Genomic DNA, 25496 nt, shown 5'->3' on the forward strand with positions numbered 1-25496 from the left:
AACCTGAACATGAAGCACACTCATCACTCATTACTCATCTCAATTCATTCCACCATCATTTATTTATTTATTAATATTATATACTTGATATATACTACACTGTTTACCTGCTGTTTTTTGCACATTCGACTGCATTGCACTGTATACATGCTGCAGATTTAACTGCATTATACTGTTTACATGCTGCTTTTTGCACCTTTAGCACATATGACTGTACTGTACTGTATAATCGAAGTATACAATAGGTTTACTGGTCGGCGCTATCTTAGGTTTTGTGTCCTGTCCTTGTAGCACCATGGTTCTGGAGGAACGTTAACCCAGTTTCTACTGTGTACTGTGTACCACTGTGTATAGTATAAATGAGAATAAAAACCACTTGATTTGACTTGACTTGAATTGTTTATTAATCTGTTAATCTGGTTTGAAAGAAAAAAGTTATTTATTGGACACTCACCCAGGTCTGGTCAAAACTGTAGGTGTGTCTATGATCCACAAGGTCCTCCTCCTGCTTGGCCTGCTGGAACTCGTGCCTCAACCTTTGTATCCGGTCATGGTTAGTGTGAGCCATCTCACTCCTGATGAAGACAGAAAGAAAAGGAAAGATAGTGGGACTAGTTGCTTCACTGTGAAAAACTCTGTAATTTAGAGGTAACTTGTAGCAACCCAATAACCTGCCACATTACATCAGCTAGCGTGTTGCAACACTTTCTTATTTAAATAATCGACCTAACCACCCTAACAGCCCTCTTTAATTGTCAAGGATTGCTTAACCTGACAGTCATGGTTTCCTTTTGCATAATTACACACATTTTTATGTACCTTTATACAATGCCCCCGTTCTTTCTACCTGTTGCTCCTGAACATCCCAGTAAGTGATTGTGAGTCCCTTATGCACCATTGAACATTATGCATATTCCTTTTAGACAGCAGCAGAAGGTTGGGCTTTTACAGTACACAGCCATTAAACACTGTGGAAACCTTCATTTACATCCCCTTCATGAAAGGGCTTTGAAGGCCTGTCAATAGGAATCAATAGCCTTCCCTCAGTTTAATCAGGCACTCTTTTTATCACCACCTACAGAAGCAACACATGACATAACATATAATTATGATGAGACATCCAGCTTGATTATAGCCTGCACCTATGAATAACTCAGGGGTGAAAGTGGCCACAGGATAGGAATGTGTGCTGTAAAGGGGTGTGAGCTTGGGAATGTGAGGAGTTAGTGTGAGGGAACGAAGAGGAGATAAAAGTAGGAGGGGTGTTCTCTGGGATTCGTAGAATAAAGGTTAATTAAGTGCATGTGAAAGAAGGGAAAGAAACAATGTCAGCCAGGACGCAGTAACTGAAACTCCCAGCCAGACCCACTGTAGGGCAGAAAAGTATAGGTGGATGAAATGAGGAGGATGGGGAGACAAAGCCAAAATCATTGTCAAAATGAATACTTGACATGAGGATCTGTCACCCTGTCATTGTGTGTGTCCTTCAGAGTAGCACTTACAGGTGGCACGGCAGCAGTGGAAGTGATTGCTTGTTTGGACCCAGAGGATTCTGGGCACAATTACAGCAATAATTGCAGATTAGAATAGCACCCTTTGATGATAATGGGCACTAGGAAATGCTGCCAATCAAGCTTCATTAAAAGCTCAATAAATAGGATGCGCAGGTCTCATTGCAGACTCTTTAGTAGCATTTGTTGAGACAGTTATCATGTTATTCAGGCTGCCTGATCAAAATTGTATTAGTACAATTGTATTAGGTATACTCCATTTGATTCCTACTTTTGCGTGTGAAGGGGCACAGTGTACATTAGACCCAATACTGCATGTGGACAATTAAATGGTTCAATGGTGTGTGGTGGTTTACGCTATTAGCATGTGAATGTGAAGTCCTTGCACTAATACTAGTAAGTAAATGTTCCTTTTATACCTGCATGTTGTTGTTAAGTAGCCTATCCATCCAATCCCAAAACCCACTGGGTGAGAGGCATGGCACACCCTGGACATGTCACCAGTCTAATGGTTCTAACCCTGACATAAAATTGTGTTTAATACATTTATTATAAACCATATAGTATATAAAGTTAATACTAATGCATATTCATGTTCTGTTCACCACCCTCCTCTTATTTTAATGTACACCACATCACAGACAGTTTTGTTTGTAAACCTGAATATTTTATAGTACTCAGTACTTAGTACTATAGTACTTATAGAACTATTTTCAACTATTTCCATCCATTCCATAGAAATGTTTTTTTTTTTTTTTTATTAAGAGACTGGACTAAATATTCTATATTATAATATATCATTGATATATATCATATATCATCCTATTGATTTTTCCATTAGTCATGAAACACTTTGCTCTAGAGAACAGTTAATAGTTAAGGTTCACTACTTTTACATTTTACTCTTCTAACACTTGAGGATTGGTAGCCTTATATTGTGCCCCTCATCACAAACAGGTGCTCCTGAGAACACTGAACGCTTTAGAAATGAATTTATACTTTGCACGGATCTATGCTTTGCCATTAAATGTTGGTGCGATGCTCCACACAGAGACCAGGCAAGACCCTTGTCCAGTCATTGCTAGCATTAGCACCTCAAATTTGCACCATTATCCTAGTGCACCTACAGGATGCATTGGGATTCTGTTGAAGATCCAATAAAAGGATCATATCGCAAGGTATAAACCTTCCCTTTGTTATTCACCACAGGATAAATGTAAAGACAACGTAGAGATGCTCTGCATATTACCAACAATCTGTTCCACTGTGTGGTGAATGAGATAGGGTTTAGGATGGGAGACATTCAGTGAAGACAAGTGCTCCAGCAAATAGAAGAAAAAGCAGCTCAGCCAGTAAATATGTTTTCAACGACCTGCAGATGTACAGATACAAATTGCATCAAGCAGGAACCGGGAGTGGGGGTGGGATTTAATGAATGGTGAATTTGTCATGGCAGTTGAAATAAGGCCTTTGGAATATCCAGATTGTCTGCAGGGGCTTTTCCATTTGGTCCCCCACCCACCAGTGTGGAATCAAGTTAATGGGATTTTTGGAAAACATTTTATGGCATTTTCCAGTTTAAATATATTCATGTGGTAAGAAAAAGAACTTGAAAGCTAAACACTGGGTAAGGGCAGATATCAAGCAAAAAGAGGCATTAGAAGCTGCCCAATATCACGGCAGCACCAAGCAGAAGGACTTTGACACCTTAAATAACTAGGCATAAAGTGTCATTGCTTATAGAGTACAACAATAGTCCCTGCAATAAATGCGTATAAAGGACTAGCTCATCAGTTTGCTGTATGCTACATGTTTGTGGGGAAAAAAAGTCTGAACTATGGGTTTGCATTGAATGAGCTTGCAGGACTTAATTCCAGTGCTGTTTCTCCTTTTAAAATGTGGGTCAACAGAAAATGGGATAGTGCCTGTAGAGTATTTAAATCATGGGGAGATCAAGTATCCATATGTCAAAAGAGTTTCACAACCAGTATCATCATTCTTTTCTGTATAATGAAATCTGCTGAAAATGCATCTGTGTATTTACAAGCTGAAATGTTAGCACGTACAATAAAACACAAAGACACCAACACACACTCACTATCTCACTCTCCCTGTTTCTCTTCTCCTCCTTTCACTCTTGTATTGAGTTAAGTCCCGATGCTACTGCATTTAGAGCTTGCCTGAGAGCTATTTCTGAAGACGTACGTACTGGGTGAGGTGAACCTGTTCACCAGCATGCAGACTCAGGTCAAATAACAAGGACTCAGACCCATCTGAGCAACAACCCACCCTGTGTCCTCCTGCTGCTTTAAATCATGCTCTCCCAATAGAGATATGACTTAAGAACTATTCAAAGGATGGGAATGCCACAGAAAAACAGAACAATATATATATTTTTTGCAACAAACTATTTCAGACTAATACTGTGAATGTGTGCATATATGTGTACCCACCACCACAACTGTGTTTTTAACCTGACCTTTTGACAGGGGTCACAGGCCATCTAAAGCTGCAGGTGGGGGTATGTGGAGGCCTAGGCCTGCCTGTGTAATAGTCATCTTTTGATCTAGGAGGATTTGGCAGATGTCTCACACACCATAGGGCTTAGGCCGAGGATGGAAACTATGACACAGTCCTCCTGTTTGCTTCTGTTAGTGGATCAAAGCTGCACTGAGCCTCTACACTGCTACCAGCTAATAAAGGAGTAATTCAATCACTGAGTGTGTAAAGTGGGTCATGAGCATGGTACGGTCAAGGGGCAGACCTACCCATTTAAAATGAAACCGACAAAGAGGAAACATTTTAAAGAGATGAAGTTTGACTGAGTTTTGGGAGTTGTCCCCGACATGTTCAGCAACTAAAGTAAAAAAGATGTTCTGTCGGGGCTTTGGTGTGACTCTAAAATCAGACAGTTATTTCTTATCTGATCACTGTTGATTGAAATTCTATCAGATTATGTGCTTTCTTACTCAGGACCCAGTATCTCCATGCAGCAGATGAGGGGGCAGGCTTCTTAAGTTGGGGCCCTTTGGCAATCTTGCATCAAGTCAAAGGCTTAGCTCATCTTTATTCCATCGCCCTGTGGACTTTCATTTATTTCAAAGTCAGAAGGATGAGGCATTTTTAGGGAGATGGACAGCCTTGGGGACCTGCTGTGATGATAGAAAAAGATTAGATATGTATTACTGCTAGTCATTTTTGAAAGTGAGAGGGACAAAGATAAAACATTTTGAGTTTTCAGATGAAATCAGCATATAATTTTCATCAATCAAACAATTGATGCATATACTGTAACTTCGTTCACGCATTTCTTTCCCTTTCTACTACTTTCTCCCTCTCATCTTCATAAAACTATCTTCCCGTTTTTTCTTCATATATCGCTATTTATTATTATTTTTTAAAATTTTTTCCCATATGCTTTATCTCTGAATACCTCAATCCTCTTCTGTGGTAACAGGGATAGTTCATGAAATCCCTCCTGTCCCCCTGACCCTCTCTCACTACCCTGGTAAATGACAGCTGCAGGCTGGATAAAGGCCTGATAATACCCTGGATTTGTCAGGCCCTGACTTCACCCATGTCCCCTTATGACTGATGCATAGACAGTGGCGCCTGGCCAGCTAAAACAGCCACTTCTAGAGAGGGGCTCTTGCTGTTGTTGAGCTGTGTTTTGAATTTGTGTCTGTGCCTGTCTATTCATGGTCCATTTCAGACTCCAAAGCAGCCCATATGGGGTCCTAAGAGGCCATCATCTGGGATGCTTGCCTAGGCCATGGTGGTGTCGTGACTGGGGAGCGTGGAGCTCTGATTAGCAAGGGAAAGAAGCAATGCTTGCAAAACTGCTCGCTCTGGCAGGCTGTCCAGCCTGACTAGCCCCTGGTGTACTGTTCATCTCTCGCTTCCCTAGTGTGAGAAATAAAGAAATAGCTCTGCCCTGAAGGGAACCACAGAAGGCCCTCCAGTAGGAAAACACAGCCCATGTAAAATAAAAAAAAGGAGGCAGTTCTCCAGCTATCGTTGTCCTTTTAGAGACCTATGCATTGCTGATCCATATGCCTAACTTTACAAATGTCCATGAAATGGCCACTTTATTAGGAAAACCTGTACAATCTAATGCAATCCAATACAGCAGTTCTATAATGAATTTTAGTTTTACAAGGTTATCCTATGTCCGTTTTTCATTTGAAACTGTCAAAAATGTGATAATTCTGAAATGACTTTATTATTGAGGTCATAGTGGGTGGTGGCGTTGTTAAGATATCATGTTAAGAAATGGTTCTAATGTATTGGCCACCCTATTTAAAATGAATGTGGGGCTCACTTTACATGCAGACAGGTGGTTAACCTATACTGATACATCGACATATCATATATTCATCATATCTTTATGAAAACCATATATTATTTAAAAATTAAAAGCACCAGGTGGTTTAAATGTTGTGGCTGATACTCTCTTTATTTGAATACAACAAAAAAATTATAGGAAATATGAACAATAATTATATATGTATAATAGTTGCAACTTTTGAAGTTTAACACTTTTGGTTCATCAACATCTAGGAAGTTTGTTGATGAACTAAAAGTGCTTGAAGTGATATTTCCCAAAGGACATTTTCCAAACATTAGGTGTATGTTTTTAACCCTGACTGCAGGCTGGTTTCAGAAAACCCAATATAAATAAAACATGATATTTCTTTAAGTGATGCTGAGATGGTTTCATACAAGCTTATCATGAAATAAAATATATTACTGGCTTTAGAACTACAAGTGCCTCTTTTGTATGAGATTTTCTTGCTGACAGCTTCGCCCTCCATTAAGAAAGAGATGAACTTTAAATTAAATCCACTAATCCCAGTCTATTGATTCAGAGGCATTGAGAGAACAAGAGGACGAGACTTGAACTAGACAGGGACCACCTAATAAAATAATTCTGTCGGAAATCCCAATTGGCACAATTTGTAAAGTGCCAAAGCTTCACCACATGCTAATGAATAAAACTAATCATAGATACAAAACGTGAAAACACACATGCAATTTGTTTTCTGGGTCATACCCCTGACCTCTAATAAAAAAATTTGTATAGAAGTATAGGTCGTTTGTCCCTACACTCTCGTGCAACCAGCGGGACTGTTTGTAAAAATACCACCCAATAACCCCCTCACCCACCTCTCTACACTCTGCAGTGTTTACAACTGTTTGTGTTGCACGGAGGCATCTGATGAGTCAACATTCCTCTTCAGGGTAAGAGGCTAAGGAGAGTGAACTGGCAGTCTTAAATAAGGTGTGAAGGCCAGAGACTAAAGTATCCATCTAAACAGGTTAGCTCAGCTTTTATGAACCCATCAGGATTTAAGGACAGGTTTTATGAGATATCAACTGGCTAGACACTGAGAGGGCAAAGGAGAGATGAGATAAGGGTGCTTTGGCTTCCAATCTAAAATATTTGGTCTAAGAATATATTGCCACAATAAAAAACAAAAATGTGTTGCTTCTTTTGCATTAGGTGACCTCCAATAAATGTTTAGTGACACTGGTGTTAATTTAAACTGAGAGAAGGTCGGAAATTTCGGCAGAAGCACTGTCATGACAATTGTGAGCACAAGATGGACACAAGTTGATCTCGAGACAAGTGTTCTGGCCAAATGTAACTGTCTCAGATGCTTTGCATAAAACTGACAACAAGTGGAAGTGTGAGTGACAAGTTCAATAACCTGCAAAATGACAGTGAGCAAATAGCAAAAGAACTTCAGCGTAAGTACTTGGGTTCGCCCGTACAATCTAATGCAATCCAATACAGGTACACTGCCATGAATTCTACTTTTACAATGTCCAACTGAGCTCATTACACAACGGTGTGACCCCAGATATCAGCGCCAAGCCTCTCCTTCCCACTTGACTTACTTTTTAACTTTGCATTTGAAACTGTCTGATCTGTCAGCTGCTCTCATGTACTGGAATAGGCAGCTTGCTAGACAGACACAAAGGTTTTTTGTAAGCGAGAAACAATTTAAAGGCAGGTCATTGTCTGCTAACAACAGGAGAATGGAATATTCTTTCTATGAAAAACTTTTATCAAATATTAACTACTGTGCTCTTCAAAATATCTCAGATTTCAGTTGGTGGTATATTCAGCTTTGTTGCATTTTATAAAAAACATATTATTTTTCTTAAATCTTCTTTTGTACTTAAAAACAGTCTATACTCGTTTTTTTAAAGGTTTTGATGGAAATATATAATTTAATAATGGTTAGCTACTGTTGTGCATTGATATTGAAAGGTTTGAGCTCAACTTGCGACCTGACACCTTTAAAAACAACCTCTACTTGCACCTGTATTATATGCGTAGCTGTGAGAAATCTATGGTTGCCCGCAGGGTGTAAGCAACACGTAATACATGTGACACACTATGAAACAGTGTTAGTGTTGGATAAATAAATTAAAGTGCAACAATATGAATGTGAAAGATGAGTCCTGTGTCACTTGTGTGCTATTCTAACACGCTACCAGAGTGAGACATTGTAACCGCTTACCTATAATGAAAGAATACTTTTCGATTTTAAAAGTAAATAAATTAACTAAATAGTCTTGCTTCCTTGGCCACACATTACATACATGTTCAATGTATTATTTGACAACTAGTGCATCATTTTCATTTCGTTTCCATTTGTCATTTTCAGTGAAACTGGTTGACGTGGAAGGTTTACTTCTCAGTAGACCCATTTTATTCCCTTTCAACATTTAACAGCCAAGAAGATTTCCTCCCTTAATTAAGAAATGGTTCAAACTTTAGGCCTCTCTTATTCCAGGGCAACATCAAACAGTACAGAATAGAGACAATCACACCCTTTCCAAATGTCAGACCCTGATGCTCAGTGGGTGAGACATGATCCAGCAGTAAATAATTCACATCATAGCCCTCCTTGCCATCCCATACACAACCCAACCTCCAGGTCTTATCTTCCAGGATCCCCCATGCTGCTGCTACTTCCTCTATATATAATTAACAAGACAGGTACAGTAGGGCACCTGTTAGTCAAAGCAATGGCTACAGTAGGGGACACTTTAAAATTAACAATATTGGTAGTGGGTGTAATAAAGCAAAATAACAGCTGGTGGCAGATTTAAGTGCTGTGGAGAGACAAAGAAACTGGGAAATGAGAGGGCGACTGGTTGATAGTTTTTTTAAGAGAATGGATAGAGGTGCAGAAAAAAGGGGCTGATGGTGGCTTGGTAGAAGTAGGAGGGGTTTTATTGCCACTACCCCTTCCCCCACCTCACCATCCCCTGGGATTCTGTGCTGTCTTCTCTCCTGTTCTCACTATTACTGGATTAAATCTTGGATCCCTCCTCTGAGATCCAGAAAGAAGGAAGGAGAATAAGGTTAGGGATCATGACCTTTCTTGATATCCATGGAGAGAGACAAACAAAAACGAAATATGACGATGGAGGCCTCATTTCATTTTATGTCATCAGTGGGGTGTAATAATCAATGTGAAGGTTAGGGGGTTGGCAAATGCTGACATATGGTGAGACACAAAAGGGAGAACAAAAGGATCAAAATGAGAGAATCAGAGCTAAAAACACTAATCAGTGTTACCATAAGAAGATTTGGTGGTTTGTTTTTTAACCTTATACATAATTAACTCCAACAAGAGGTTTGCATGGAAAGAGCATATGAGGACTTGTATGTGTTGGACACTAAAGAGGGACAGGTGGATTTGTACAGGTTGGCGAGGAAAAGACATAGAGATAGAAAGGATTTGCAGCAGGTTAGGGTGATTAAAGATAAGGATGGAAACGTATTGACAGGTGCCAGGAGTGTGATGGGAAGGTGGAAGGAGAACTTTGAAGAGTTGTTTTATTTATGTTGTTTTAATTATGCTTTTTTAAAATAAAAGGAAACGAAGAGTAGAAGAGGTGACTGGTGTGGAGCAAAGATTTGTAAGAGTGAAGTGATAAGGGCGTTGAAGAGGATGAAGAGTGGAAAAGCAGTTGGTCCTGATGACATCACTGTGGAGCTATGGAAGCGTCTAGGAGATCTGGCAATAATCTGACTAGTTTGTTTAACAAGATCTTGGAGAGTGAGGGGATGCCTGAGGAATGGAGGACAAGTGTACTGGTGCCGATTTTTACCCAAGTGGAACAGTAAGGTACCAGGGAGCAGAGGTGAAGAAAGTGCAGGACTTAAGTACTTAAGGTCAAGTACAGTAAATTGGGAGAACTTGCTGGAGTCCATCAGGTGCAGAATTGGTCAAGCATAGTTTTGCTATTTTATTTTCAGCTGAATGACAAGGCTTGGTAGAGATGACATTACATAAGATTATATATCTTAGTAAAGAATGCATGTACATATTGCAAAATCTTAATCTTGACATACTGCAGTGACTTTAGAGCTGTCTATGCTCACCCCAACCAAAAGCTATGAGATCAGCATGTTCACAAGACAAGCTTTTAGTCTAGAAGACAGTAATGGAGACAGCTGTGCAGACATGACACACACAGGGACGATATAGTATATTAAAGTACTGCTGTTCTGTACTCTGTGAATGCTGTTTGTCACAGCATAGGGACTTTTTATCACAAGAGGAAAAATGCAGCAAGACAAAATCAATAGTTTTGGAAATACTAGTTTGGTTAGATGTCAAAAATTACCTAGTGAGGTTGTTTTCTTGCAATATCCTTGTAATAAAATGTTGTTATCATTTCATAGTCCAGCTATTTCTAAAAAAAACATGTTTTTGATATCAAGCCACTTAAATTATGAACCTAGCTTTTATACATTTTACGAAATTGTATTTTTTGTATTACTACCACAAGCTTCTATAAATAGGTCAAAAATGACCCTCATTCATTTCCTATGGAATTTCATGGGAACCTCCAATTCTTTGACTTTCAGGAATATATTTTCTGTGGACCACAACACATAGTAATATTTCCTCATTTAACAATATTTCCTCACAACTCTCTTCTGTCTGACCATTTTTAATAACATTTGAATTTACAATAAGCAATACAGCAGTTAGGGAAAAATTCCACTATAACAAATGCTTAATTGAAAAAGCTGTCAACAAATTTAAAGGAATTATTCTTTCATCATTTGCTTCACCATTTGTCAATACAATGGAAAGTAGCCACCTTATTTTTACTCCTGCACAAGTAGATTATCTTGTTGACAATTCTGCAGCCTCACTATGTACAATACTCGATAGTGTTGCCCCTCTGAAAAAGAAGGCAGTAAACCAGCAGAGGCGATCTCCATGGTATAGTTCACAAACACGCAACGTAAAACAAGCAACACAAAAAAGTTAGAAAGGAAGTGGCGTTCCAGAAATTTAGAAGAATCTCATTTAACCTGGAAAAAAAGTTTAAAAATTTACAAAAAAGCTCTCTGTGATGCCAGAACAGCATATTATTCATCATTAATAGAAGAAAACAACAACCCCCAGTTTCTGTTCAGCACTGTAACCAGGCTGAATAAGAGCCATAGTTCTGCTGAGCCTACTATTCCCTTAACTCTGAGCAGCAATGACTTCATGACTTTTTTTATGAATAGAATTGTAGCTATTAGAGAAAGAATTCGCCAGATCCTCCCCCCAAATATTACAGATAGATCTTCACATACAGCAGTGCTAGAATCATCAATAAGGCCCCAATCCCTGTTAGTCTGCTTTTTGCCGATAGAGCTCGCTGAGCTAACTTCAACTATTGCGTCATTTAAAATAACCTGTGTGGTAGACCCTATTCCACCTAGACTGCTCAAGGAAGCTTTACCCTTAATAGATACTTTCTTATTAGATATTATCAATGTATCTTCAGAAACAGGATATGTACCACAGGCCTACAAGGTGGCTGTAATTAAACCACTACTTAAAAAACCCTGTCTTGACACCAGGTGTTTAAGCCCATTACAGACAAATATCTAATCTCTGTATGAACACTTTCAGTCAGGATTTAGAGTTCATCATACTACAGAAACAGCACTGGTAAAAGTCACCAACAATCTTCTCATGGCATCAGATAATGAACTAGACTCTATACTTGTTCTGTTTCCACTGCTATGCTGATGATACCCAGCTATATTTATCTATGGAACCAGGTGAAAATAATCACTTAATACAGCTTCAAGCATACCTGCAAGACATAAAGGCCTAGATGTCTCACAATTTTTTACTTCTAAACTCAGACAAAAATGAAGTCATAGTATTTGGGCCTAAAAATCTCAGAAATATGATGTCCAACCATATTGTTACTCTAGATGGCATAAGTCTGGCCTCCAGTATTACTGCAAGGAACCTTTGAGTTATTTTTGACCAGGATTTATCCTTTACTTCACGACATTGTGATTTGTAGTGAGAGCAGGGAGCAGGTGGAGGAAAATCTAGAGAGGTGGAGGTCTGCTCTGGAAATCAGAGGAATGAAGCTTAGCCGCAGCGAGACAGAATACATGTGTGTCAATGAGAGAGACCCAGGTGGAACAGTGAGGTTTCCGGGAGCAGAGGTGAAGAAGGTGCAGGACTTTAAGTACTTAGGGTCAACGGTTCAGAGCAACGGAGAGCGTGGAAAAGAGATGAAGAGACGAGTGCAGGCAGGTTGGAACGGGTGGAGAAAAGTGTCAGGTGTAATGTGTGAATTTAAAACCCTGCTTCTTACATATAAAGCTCTGAATGGTCAGGCTCCATCATATATAGAAGACCTCATAGCACCATATCATCCCAGTAGACCACTTCAATCTCAGAATGCAGGCCTACTTGTGGTTTCCAGAATTTCCAAAGGTAGAATGGAAGGTAGAGCCTTTAGATATCAAGCTCCTCTCCTGTGGAACCAGCTCCCAGTTCAGATTCGGGAAGCAGACACCCTCTCTACTTTTAAGTCTAGGCTTAAAACCTTCCTCTTTAATAAAGCTTATAGTTAGTTATATTCATGCTGCTATAGGCTGAGACAGCTGGGGGACACACCCGCCGATGCACTGAACTCCTTTCCTCCTCTTGACCATCTCTCCTCTCCTCTCACCCCGCAATTGTCACCACTGTATGTCATTAACTCTGTGTGTTCTCTCCCATAGTTGTCTTTGTCCTTCTCTGTGCCCCTCTCTTTTTCCCTTTCTGCAGGTGTTTGCAGCTGTGTGTCATCCAGCGTGCAGCTACTGGTCCAAGTAACAAATGTACAGATGAAATGTAACTGTGTGCAATGACCACAGCCAGAAACAGGTAGTTTGTCACAACTGCATATAGTGATGAGACAACAAGGCAAGAAATGAGAGTTACAAACAAATACACACACACACACATGCTACTACTCTCTCAGACACAGGGTGTGAAAGAGAACAAAAAGTTAGGTGGTTGTAGCTCAGTTGGTGCGGCAGTTGTCTACGGACCACAGGGTCAGTGGTTCAATTCCCGGAACCTCCTGACTACATGTCAAAGTGTACTTGGGCACTAAACCCCAGGTTGCTTCTGGTAGGTCAGGTGAGCACCTTGCATGGCACCCACCCATCTGTGGGTGAGTGTGTGATCTAATCAATGAGAAGCAACATTTTAAAGCACTTTGGATAAAAATGTTATATGGAAATATAAGTGGCCATTTTACCATTTACACACACAAAATGGATGTTGACATTGTTCTACTGCTGTTGAGTAAGTTTCTTTTAAATGTTTCTAAATGACTTAAAATGTTTAAAAAGTGAAAAATAAAACTATTTCAAACATTTAAAGGGGCGACCGTGGCACAGGAAGGTAGAGCGGTTGTCCACCAATCTCACAGTTGTTGGTTCAATCCCTGGCTTCTTCGGTCACATGTCGAAGTGTCCTTGAGCAAGACACTGAACCCCAACTTAGTTGCTCCCGGTGAGTGTTGGCCAGCTGCATAGCAGCTCCCCCATCAGTGTATGAATGTGTGTGTGATTGTGAGTGTGAATGGGTAAATAAGAAGCAGTGTAAAGTGCTTTGAGTGCCAATAGGTAGAAAAGTCCTACAAAAGTGCAGACCATTTACATGAAATCATTCTTGTGTAAGCAAAAATATAATACAAATTATTATTTTTAACCAAATTGACAAAAGTGGCATAAAAACACATCAGTGGTGGACAGTAATCAGTGGTATGCAGTGTTTTTACGTCACAGACAGAAATGATACCAAAAAGGTAAAATTATAGTGTCTAATGAAACAGCAAAAAAGGTGAGTAGATATAAGTAGAGAGGTTTAAAGAAAAAAAAACAACAACCAATAAAAAAAATCTTAGAGTAAAAAACTTCACTTAGGGGAACTCATTCATTCCATTTCAGCAGTCACATGAGGAATCTGTACTTTCATTAGAGGATGCAATAGGCCTGAAAAATAGAAACTGCACTAATAAATCTGCTCTTGCTGCATATTTCTTATTTCATCTTTAACACAGCCCCTCCCTTTGGCAGGGCTACATGTTCACAGGAAAAAAAACCATAAGGAGCCATGTGACACAGCCAAGCACTCAGCCAAGCTCCTAATGCACCTTGTAATGTCCAAGAGAATTACTCAGGCCTGGTTAGGTGGCTGACTGGGCTGCTGGGGGTTTACACTGCCCTTTAAGGGAAGAGGGCTAAGAGGCACTGGTGACAAAATACTGTCACCTTCAGGTGGGTTAAGGAATGGGTGACAGGGACAATACTTATGATGGTACTCCCAGAGTCTCAGACAAGCCATAGAGGATTAGACCTAATGCTGCTGATAAAAGAGATTAAGCCATCATGGGTTGCCCACAGATGGTAGCCAAGGTAGGTGATGCGTGAATGAATGTGTTAGTGAGTCGAAACTAAATAAAGACATTGTTTTTTACATACACACACGAGAATTCACACATATGTGCTGACACACCCACATACCCAAAGGCTCATTTTCCTTAACGTACACAATAGAGGGGTCGGGTGGCATGGGAACAAAAGCATTAGGTAGGAGTAAGTAAGCTTTAATTATAGGCCAGTTTTAAGAGCTCCAAACAGAGCAGAGAACAATAAAGGCCTTTGGTAATATTCAACCTGCTGAGTTAACACATATCCTCCAGGTATGACACATTCACACACACTCACACACAAGGCATTGGCAACAGCATGGAAATGAGGCAATAATTATGCAGTTGGTAGCTGATCTGAGTGGACTGAGCTCAGGCAGACATTTTTCTGAAGCATATTTTATTGGCTTTTGCCCACACACTTTACCTCCCAGTAATAATTAAAGTAATTATCTCATTAGATACTGTCACCTTTAACATTTAATTTAAAATAAGTAATTTAATTAAAATGTAGTTAACGTAAAATATAATTAAAAATAGAAAAACTGTTTCTTTGAATTGCTAAGAACTGCCCAAGATCAAAACCACATCACAGAAAAGGGAGTATTTTAAGATAAACAATTGAAATCCGTTGATCTCTGAATTCAAATCTGCCGTTCATTCCACGAAAATGTATCTACAAAAATGTATCTACAATGCATATGAATAAACTGGCTCTCTTGTGGTCTTTGAATGTGCTGAGGTGTTTGACTATTTGGGTACTTTTAGCAGTGCATGTATGAAGGATAAGACCTATAAATAACTTGAGTGCTGATTGTGACTGTGTGAACATATGAGAAGTGACAGCTTTCCCTCTCAGTGCATTTGACTGTCTGACTGTGGAAGGCTGTCCTGGAGCTGATAAACCCCTACTACACCCATCCCCCTTTCCAACAAAGCACTGAAAAAGACTGGGAGCACAAAAAGAGGAAGCAACTGATGGCTCAACAGTCTCAAGGACATTTTTAGGTCAAATGAGAGAAACAACATAAAAGAGACACATAGAGAATGTAGTAATAGTCCAACATTCTATGTCTTCCCCAACAACACCTGAATGCTCAAGACTCCCTGTCTGCTCACTTCCCATCAAAACCTAGATTGTCACTATTAAGAGAAAATAAAAAAAGAAATGGAAAATGAGCTCAACATGTGGTAAGTGCACTTTCCTCACAGTCCAATCAAAGCCAAGGTATTCCGCAAAATAACTTTAACAGGCCTGAAAGGCCAGTTGATATGGCAAATCATAAGTTATGCCATACTTACAAATCTTGTAAAGATTAATAAGAGGGGGAAGGAGAGAGAAAGTAGATAGATTGTAAAACTGAGGCAAAAATGGTAGAAAGCAAAAGCAGCTGGTGGCAGTAAACAGCGGTTGCCAATTGGCCAGCGTTCACAAGAATGCCAGTCTCCAGAAGCAGGGTGTGGCAGCTGTGCCAAAACTGGAACAAAAACTTTTGGTTTTCCTTCAAAAGGCACATTGAGTAATAGAGGTGATTCTTTGACCCTTAAACATGAGACAGACATTGGAAGAACTTGCAAAAATATCTGCAAAAAAAAAAAAAAAAATACATTGGCATTGCTATGAAGTCTAATTAACTAAGACAGGAATCATTCGTAAAATCCCTAAAATTCAATCTTTGGTTTTTCTGCAGTTTTAATACACATGTTTATTTATGTGCTTCAGTGTGTGTGGCCCCGGGTGAATCTGTCTAATGAGATACAGATGACATTTTTCTAATCTTATATGGTTGCTGTGCGTATTAAAATATTTCTTGAGGCGGTTTAAGACCAGAGACCTTCAGTCAATTCAGTTGTGGCATGATGGCTATGATAGTTTTCTTTAGCATACATCCACATTTGCACAAGGCCATTACAATATTTCCCAAGTGGGTGATTTCCAAACCTATGTAGCATGAATTGGCTATTGCTCCAGTAAGTCCAATATTCTCCATTGCCCAGGTTAAATTCAGTAATCGCTGCTTTGCACGACAAGTGCTAGTGGCTTGAAGTGGCAATTTCTATATAGGTACGTTCAGATTCCCTGTGTTGAACTGGGGATAGCAACACAAGATATTTATATGATATGGATATGATGTAAGTTGTCAAAAATGATGAAACAGCGCTGGGAGTAATAAAGGCTCAAGTCCCTGTGGCCCATCAAGAAGAAAATATCTGATAATCAACTCTAGCCTTTTATTGGTCGTCCAATCCAAGTAAAGTTTTAGAGTGTCACAGTGTGTTAGAGCATCCAGCGCACAGAGAGCATGTAGATGGACACCTAGCAACAAACATGATATCTGACTTACATGCATTTCTCCGCACAGTTCCATGGCTTCATCAGAAGGAAACTCACTCAACCAAGTTGTAAAGTATGAAGGAAATAAAATTTAGACTTTCAATTAATGAAAATAATATTTTAAATAAATTTGTCGTTTTCACATTTGCTTTCTCGGGCAGGTTCATGACTGCTAAACTTCAGCATCTTATTTCAGATGGCCATCTCATTGATCCCTGCTTATAATGTCGGAGATGGACAGTTGCTGTTAAGAGGCCAGAGGTCCCTGCTATTACAGAACCATCTCATCCATTTACTTGCAGATCAATGGGACAGTTACTAAAATAGCTCTTGGAACAGTATCATCAGGCTAAGATGCTTTAATGTCTTGTCATGCACTAACTCAGTACTAATCAGTATTATCCTCTCTCATCTATACTGTTTGCTTTTGAGAGAGTCTCTGCATAAGGACTGCACCCTGGGCTAGGGAGTTGTAATAAAGGTTGATAACAATGCCAGGAGAAGGTTTTGTTGGCTCATGTACGTTACAGAGTCACTCTGATTAACAGGTTGCACAGAAACAAAGTAATTTTATGAATAAGTAATGAATTTGTGTGGACACAGCCAAGTTCCCTTTTAATTAAATTCTCTCCTCTTCATTTGAACATGAAAGTGCATTATGATTGCAATTGAGAAATAAAAATTATGATGATTCTTCATCTCAAAGTAACTGCATAGACAACTCAAACTAAAAGAATTGCATGCAGAGGGTTCAAAGGAGCCTTGGACAACATTATTTCACTATAGGCAGTTTCTCACGCCTGTGAACATGCATACATACACGCCAGCATTCCTTTCCGGATGGACTTGCCCCTGAAAAGCCCTCCAAAGAGAAGGAGTAAAATAAAGCCGTCAGTAAATGAAGATTAAAAGGAGTGCCACACACTAAAAATCTGATTTATGAGGCTTAGGTTGCTAAGGGGGGTTTTGGTGTCATGGTAACTCAGTGAACATTGAGGTGAATGGGGGTGGATGAACAAGGAGTAGTAGAATAAGGATAAAAGAATGGAGAGTTTGAACCTCTCACTGTTCCCATCTTTCATCAAACCTCAAACCTTTACCAGGCTAACACATAAAGGCAAAGTTTCAATAGAGAGGTCAAAGTCCTCTTCATAAATTACGAAAGCACGCATCATTGTTTCCATTCAGGCAAAAACAGACCCATTTATCTGTTGAATGAGACAAGGATTTGAAGGCAACAAGTTTAGGACTTCAACTTTAAAATTTGGAAGTCATCATGACGATCATGATATTTTTATTTCGTGCTTCATGTTTTTTTTTTTGCTACTTTCTTTCCTTTCCATAACCTGTCTCTGCTTCTTTCAATGTTTCATCTCTCCACTGTCCTTTATTGTGAAGTCCACCGCTGTTCAGCCAGTCATTTAGCCAGCCAGCCTGTGTGGCAGCGCTGAGACCCACTGCAGTGAGTGCTCCCTCATTGTGTTGTTGTGTTTTGTCTGTGGGAGCTGTCCTGTGCCATGCTGCTGTGTCCGGGGCCAGGGCCCTTTCCTATTGTCTGCTGCCATATGGAAACCAGCACCAACATGGAGATAAGCCTGTCCTCATGCTGTTCCCTGACCTTCTCAGGCACCCAGCTGGCACTAAATGTAGAAATAATTATTATCCCAATTATTCAGGCCAACTCTCTCTCTTCTTTGTGTGCTGAGGTACTTTAGTTTATTGTGGTAGAGAACTACACTAACTGGGGGGTCTATAATTCTTGCTGATGAGTCAATTGTGCTACTGTCAAGTTTATAAACTCAGAAAGTGAATGTTGTAAGAGGTGTTCTACCTTATTATTCAGTCCTAAACTGAACAAACATGGAATAGATTCATTTACATATTCATTTTATCTTTTAGTAGCAGAATATCAAGCAGTATGAAAAAGGTTCTTGACTCTTGACTTTACAGATTTCTAGCTTTAATTACTTTTAATTCTTTTCTTGGGCACTGATTTGTTGAGATGAACAGACAATCATAGTGGTCTCTCTCAGTGGTCTCTCATAATTCAAATTAAAATAAAAAGCTGTCAATTGGGATCCAACTAATGCCACTGATACCTGTAACATTGCAAGAACAGGGCAAGAGAGGCTCACCGATGACCCAACATTGGCCAATTGGCAACAATTAACTTGGCGAGTCACAGGCTTAAGTGTCAATAATGAATTCAGGGGGAGTTTAAAAGGTTTCATAGGGCATTTGATATTTGTCTAAACTAAAGTTTTTCCACTGTTCCACAATTCATTCTTATGATGGATGAATAACAATTGAATTTAATAATAATAAATGAATTAACCCAATGGAGTCTAGGGTATTTCACCTTTATATTTCACCTTAAAACTGTTACCATGCCAGTAGTTTGTGTCATTTTTTCAGCACAACCTCATTTGTTATTTTTGACACATTGATCTAAATACACACAAGTGCTTTTGCTGAGTTTGACATCAGCAGATTTACCACAGGGGAGTTTAAGATCTTCACTTTTGACAAGCAAAGAATTAAGCATTCACACTTTGTCTTTCCACTACACCATCTTACACAGAGGATCGTGGACTTTACACCTGTTACTCTGTCTCTCGTGGTGTCAATTAAGTAATCTCTGTCTCTCCCCTCAAGTATTTCTATCTCCTTAGAACCCACATGGACGCCAAGCCTGGGCGCCATTTTACTGCCCACTCGACTCTTCAATCTTGGTCCCCGACTGTCATGCTCACCACTCACCTTCCCTAGCTCTGAGAGATTCTATTTCTCATTATACCTTACTATTTAAAATTGGCCATCAAAACTAATCCTCAAAAATATACAAATCATATCACTCTGTACTTCCTGTTTTTATTCCATTCCTCTGTATCAGTGCTCAAGATTTCGCCATCTACTGATCCAGAGTCCAACAGATGCCAATTCTTTGGCTTTCTTCTGGGTAAGAGGAGATGGGGGTTTTTTTTATAACGCTTAATGGTATTTGGTTTTTATTTGCTAATTTGCTTCAGAAGAAATACGTAAAATGGTAAAGAGACAAACATCTAATAAAACAGATAGAAGCGTGTAAGACATGCTATTCACCTTCTCACCTTCTTGCAGACTGTTGCTCAGGACGTTTGAACATAAATGCTGCACAGATATTCCAGCTGCTGGAGCATTTGTGTCTTAAATTCTGTTGGACATGCTAAAAAAATGGGTGGACAGTCAAGAAGAGCTTCAAAGCCGAGACAGGAAGGGGGGGTCAGCGCATTTAATACTCTCACAATGGATGTGTTCACTGGATGTGGAAGAAGGCATAGGAGAAAGATGCCTTCCACTAACCCCCACCCCTCCACACACACCCTCACACACACACACTGAACCCCTCCCACGACTGCTGGAGATGCTAATTCCTTCCAGAAGATTCTTACTCCTACTGGATGTAACTTTGGCTTTAGATGCTTTAATCACTTTAAAAAGCAATTTTTTATTGTTTTGTTTAGCTTCAGGGCTAAAGCTCTAAAGAATGCAGTGTGGGGGTTCTCTTCTTAAGAATTCTGTACAATTTTTGCTAGAGAGATAAGTAATACTGTAAATGCCTCAGTTGGTGGAAAAGAGAGGGAGGATTATTACATAGCTCTGGCCACTGAACATATCATGCCTTTATCAACTTTGGTCTGTCAGAGCTTGTCTTCTATTTGATACCTAACAGACACATAACAAAGCAGATCCTCATCCCATACTTCAAAGCCTGGAGTGTTTCATACATGGTTAAGTAATATTGGTGCTGAAACTGGAGCCAATTGCAGTCTTTCACATTGTGAGAAATCACTCTCTTATCAAACGTTCTCTTATCAAAGAGAACATTCTGAAAGAAAAGAAAACAACTCACACCTCGCTGGAGTAATGAAAGCAACAGAGAGTGGATTTGAAGAGATTAGCCTGCCAGCACACACATTTAAACGCCTCTACCTGGCCTTGCTTCAACTCCATCACATAGAAATGTTAAGAACCAAAGAAGGGAACAGTAGGGTTGATTAAACGGGGTTGGGGATTAGGTCTGAGTGAAGACACTTTTATTACACTAGTTGTTTAAATCTGCCCCTTCTTCAAGGCACAAGGCCACCTCCAGGAGAGTGCATCATGACTTATTCCAATGGAATGAATAAAATGGGGTGGACTGGCCTTCTGCTACTTGGCAGCGGTCATTAGCTCATTGCTGTTCAGTTAACAGCCTCAAAAAGTGGTAGGTAATCCAATCCACCACTTCTTATTCTGTGTTGGCAGATGTGGAACAAAATCAGTGACTACATCCAGTGGAGAAAGCTGACAGGGTCCACTTTTAATTAGGATAATCTCTGTGAGGGGTCGCTCAGTAATGGCAAATGGAGGGGATTTATGATGAGTGTGATTTCATGTGCCCTTGAAAGAAAAGGTGAGACTCTGTAAAACTGAGTTGCATACCATCAACATTGCTTACAATTTAAAGTTAAAAAAATTACTACAATCGCTTTCATATTTAACATTAAAGAGTCTAGGGAGGTTTTCATGTTCTCCCACCATTAGTAACGCAAACACTATCAACTTTTGCCTATGTGTGCGTATATGTGTGTTGTTGGTGCCAGTGCCAAAGACAGAGTAGCATTGTCACCATGGGAACAAAGACCTTCTCTTTTGCATTATGTGCCCCACAAAAGATGAAAATGGCCGCTGCATTTTGATAGTCACATTTGCCCATCTGGGATGGATGGAGTGATTGAACAAGTGTGTGTATGTGTGTGTGTGTGTGTGTATACATTTTTATGGTTGTGTAAACAAATTTTAGTTTGTGAAGACATTTTGCCAGTCTTCACACCTTCAAATGGCAGTTTAAGGGTGAAAATTAGGCTTTAGGTTAAAGGCCAGAATACTGTTAAGAATGAAGATTGGGGTTATGCATTATGGTTATGTTGCATTGTGAAGGTTAGGGTAAGAGACTATAGAATGCCATATGTTAATGAGTGTTGTTTTAGCTAAAGAAATGTGTGCGAGAAAGAAGAAGATGGTGGTGTCTCAGTAGGGGACAGAGCTATCAAAGACAATGCCAAAACCACTCATCTTCCTTTGCTGGAAACACACTGCACTCGCATCCAGTAAAACTCAGAAATGTGTGTGCATGCGCGTGTGTGTAGTTGTGCACATGCTCATTCTCAAATCCACAGCACATAATTACTTCTCAGTGTATGACCCCCATCTGTTGGTTGCTGCTGATGCCATATTTGTTGTTGTTTCATCTGCCGAGAATCAAAGACAATAATCCTGTTGAAATGGGCAGCATCACAGAGTGTCTTACAAGAGGAAATCTCTAAGTATGATTTTGTGTTAGTGTGTGACAGGGTTTGTTGGTGTGTTTGACACAGTAAGAACATCAAAGACCTGACTTAACCACTAACAGCTGGTTGCCCCACTTGCACACACACACACACACACACACACACACACATACACACAGTCAACAGTTACAAATTCTTCATTCATTTGAAAAAGGCTTTAGAAGACAGTGCCCAAGCCTGTCTACAGTACATTTAACATTTGAAATTAATTATTTGGCAGACGCTTTTAATCAAAGCTACTTACAAGTACATACAATTGATCTGGGTCCATGTCCAAGTTCTGTACCTGTTAGAGATTTGGCTTTAGGGGATGTCCCTGTTCAATCTTCTTTCATAAAATTACCTTACTATGCAACTAAGTGATTTGCAAGTTTGTGGTTTGAATAAATGGCATTTTTATGGTGTTGGAAAGTCACAACACAGACACGAGCTTGACCCTAGAGGCGTGGTTAGGTTTAAGCAACAAATCAATTTGGTTAAATTTAGAGAAACAACTTCTTTGATAAGTTACACAAATTGGATCCTGTGCTGCCATGAGGAAGAAGAGGCAAAAGTTAGTCAGTACTCCAAATATCAATATTTACAATAAAAAACCAGATGAAACAATATCACAAGCCTCTTTCACATATATACTAGAATCCTGAAATTCTCCAGGCTTTATCTGGAGGTGGTGTATGTGAGAATGCAAAAGTCCGAATGAGATCCGTACTTTATCTTGCCAGACTCCTAGTACATAGCCCAGATTTTGTGCATGAGCCCATTTGTGAAGCATGCTGCTCTGTCCCGTTCTTGGGAGTTTTGAATGCAAGCGAATGTGCATGATGACGTAATTTCTATCAGGTAATGTCCGGGTAATTCCCGTTAATGATTTCTCCAGACACTGTCGAGATTGTCTGTGAAAGAGGCTACATACTCCACCTCCGGATAAAGTCTGGAGAGTTTCAGTCCAGTGCATGTGTGAAGGTTAGACAGGAGTTACACAAAGAGCACCATTTCTTCCATTCAACAGATATAATTTACAGTCTTTAGCTGATTGCTTCAATTGATCACACAGGGCAGTACAGAGGCAGTCCGAGAGCAGCCCACCATTGACTAATGCACAAGGGAGGGACTGTACTGCATTGGTGAAAATAAATCATGTGTTAAGATTATATTCTTACGTGAGGCCTTGAGTGCATATTGATTCGTAATTATTTGGACTACAAGTGGCAAGGGAGGGACAATGCCATCCATTACTGTGTGAAAATAGGCAGGGGGATCAATACAAGTGGAATAAGGACTGTGGTGAAAGGCACTGTGGCAATTCCTCTGTCAAAGGCAATTATTAGCTTGGGTAGAAGAGAGAGCACTCTCCTCCATGACCATTGCTTGCCTTTACAAAGATGATGGTAAATTACATTTCATTCACAGAGGAAAAATTGACCTCCCTGCTCTTATGGTGGCACAGGCAGCTATGTAACAACTGTGTCTTAGGATCAAGGGCAATCATCCATTGCTTCTTGCCCTTTTTTCTTTTGTCTGTCCTTTTCTGTGCCACTGATATCTTGTCATTTCAACTCATCAAAGGAGAATTACCTAACAGTTCGAGACCATAATAACAACAGATGAAGGGGAAGTTCTCAAAAGGCACACATATAAAGGGCCAGCTTGGAATAAGGATTGAAATGTCAAGGTAGAACCTAGTGTGCATTCCATTTACTTTGGAAGTTGGAAGAAGTAATTGGAAATTATGTCACATCCGCAGTGGCCATGATCCATCACACCAGCCTAGTTATTAGGACAATATGGGTTGAATCATATGTTGTATGACTATTTTAAAAAGAAATAAATATGATAAAAGTGCTTATAAACTGTATTTTACTACAGCTTTTATACACCTTGGATTTGGACATGACTAATGAGGTTTGTACAACTTCCCAATTTGGAAATCCAGTTAACATTTCCAACTGAAAACTTTTGTCAATCCCAGTTCACATGGATAAAACCAAAAGAAAGCTTTAGAGCCCACACAGAGCTAATGTCCTGTGTAAAAATGTCAACTTTTAGTTAAAGATGTACAGTATGCTGCTGTGCAATGGTATACAGCATTCTAATGCATTATGCAGTATACTAAACTGAGTAGGAAGCAGATTCAGAAACAAGCCACCAGCTAACAATCTTGGTGTTCTCCACTAATTCAATAATTAAAAATATATGGGAGCCATGAATTGAAAAAAAAAAAAAAAAAACTAACAGAAAAACAAATGAAAAGTACTCTCCCCTCAGTTAGAAAATTGGATAACAGATCTGAACTATCTAAACACATTAACCCAGGCCTACAGGCCCAGGTAATATAACCCTGCTTAGCTACCCGCATTCACATTCACCCACACATACACACAGATGCACTAAGCAAAGAAAGGCAATCTCATCCTCCCATTATGATTTGATAGCTCAAATTGTAGCAATGATTCAAGTGTGGTCCTGTGGGTTTTGCGGATGAGCCCAAAGCCTGTTATTTCACCAGTGGGCACCAGGGGATCGAAAGGGATGCTATTGTAGCCAACAAAATGACTATTAAATCACAGGCTATGGCAGCACTCTGGATTTTGAAAAAGTGCACACCTACTGCCTGATGTGTTAGTTGTGTGTGTGTGTGTTTGTGGACGTAGTGCTTTGCTGCCAGTGTACATTGTTACCTGTGGGCCTGAGTGAGAATAAGTGCGATTTTCTTGCATAAAAATTGTGAGGCTACACAATTGAATTGCTGAACTGTACATTGTGTCAGTGCAAATTGTATTGGACTATAGCCGCTGAGTGCAAATTGACAGTTTTTTTTTCTTTTGTTCATTTCCTCCACAAAGAAAAGAGGTCAAGACAATAAGCAAGGTCCACCTGCCTCATGCTATTATATAAAATACTGTGTTTATACATGCTTTATAATGTGATATGATTCCAGGTAGGTACGTGGATATGCGATCAAATGCATTTGTTTTCAATGACATTAGACAAGAAAAACATAATGTATATGTGTATATGTATCTAGGACTGTTTTTTGATTACAAATATATCAGTTCATAACTGTACATTTATGTTGCTCTTTTGTCATTTCCTGTCATAGCCACTTAAAGCTACAGAGTTTGTCTGAAATGTTCCTGCTGGCTCTGTTATAAGAACATACTGTAGAGGTGTAACCTAGATTTATGTTTTTGCAGTAAATCTATGCACAGCTGATGCCGTAGGCTATGCAAGAGGCCACCACTGTTGTGGACATTTATACAGTATTTACGCACTTGTGTCTGTGTTGCTCTGCAATTACACTGCCAAAATGCTACTTGGCATTGGGGTTTCTATGCCACTGTGTGGAGTGTCTACAAACAACAGGCACTGAAACTAAGCAGATCATATTGGAGTGTGCGCTAATAAAGGTTGAATAGGTGTTGCTTTTAGAGAACTAATTGTAATGCAGAAAAGACAGAGGGTGTGGGAGGAGATTACTTTACAACATCTGAACTGACTGAGGCAGATGGATCAAGG

The 25496-nt window shown here is 39.6% G+C and overlaps 1 protein-coding gene across 8 annotated transcripts in view; it reads right to left on the reverse strand.

Annotated features, from left to right (window-relative positions):
- The window catches only part of LOC137104607 (partitioning defective 3 homolog), a 343094-nt gene that overhangs the window by 14783 nt on the left and 302815 nt on the right, over nt 1-25496 (reverse strand). For 7 of the 8 annotated variants that reach the window (XM_067486037.1, XM_067486038.1, XM_067486042.1 and 4 more), the window contains one exon: nt 455-575. In XM_067486037.1, the coding sequence (XP_067342138.1) occupies nt 455-575 (121 nt within the window). Of the gene's footprint in view, nt 1-454; nt 576-4480; nt 4664-25496 lie in introns of those variants that run through there. The other variant, XR_010911721.1, reaches the window with a different exon arrangement.

Source organism: Channa argus, chromosome 19 (genome assembly GCF_033026475.1).
Source record: "Channa argus isolate prfri chromosome 19, Channa argus male v1.0, whole genome shotgun sequence".
NCBI classification, from domain to species: Eukaryota; Metazoa; Chordata; class Actinopteri; order Anabantiformes; family Channidae; genus Channa; species Channa argus.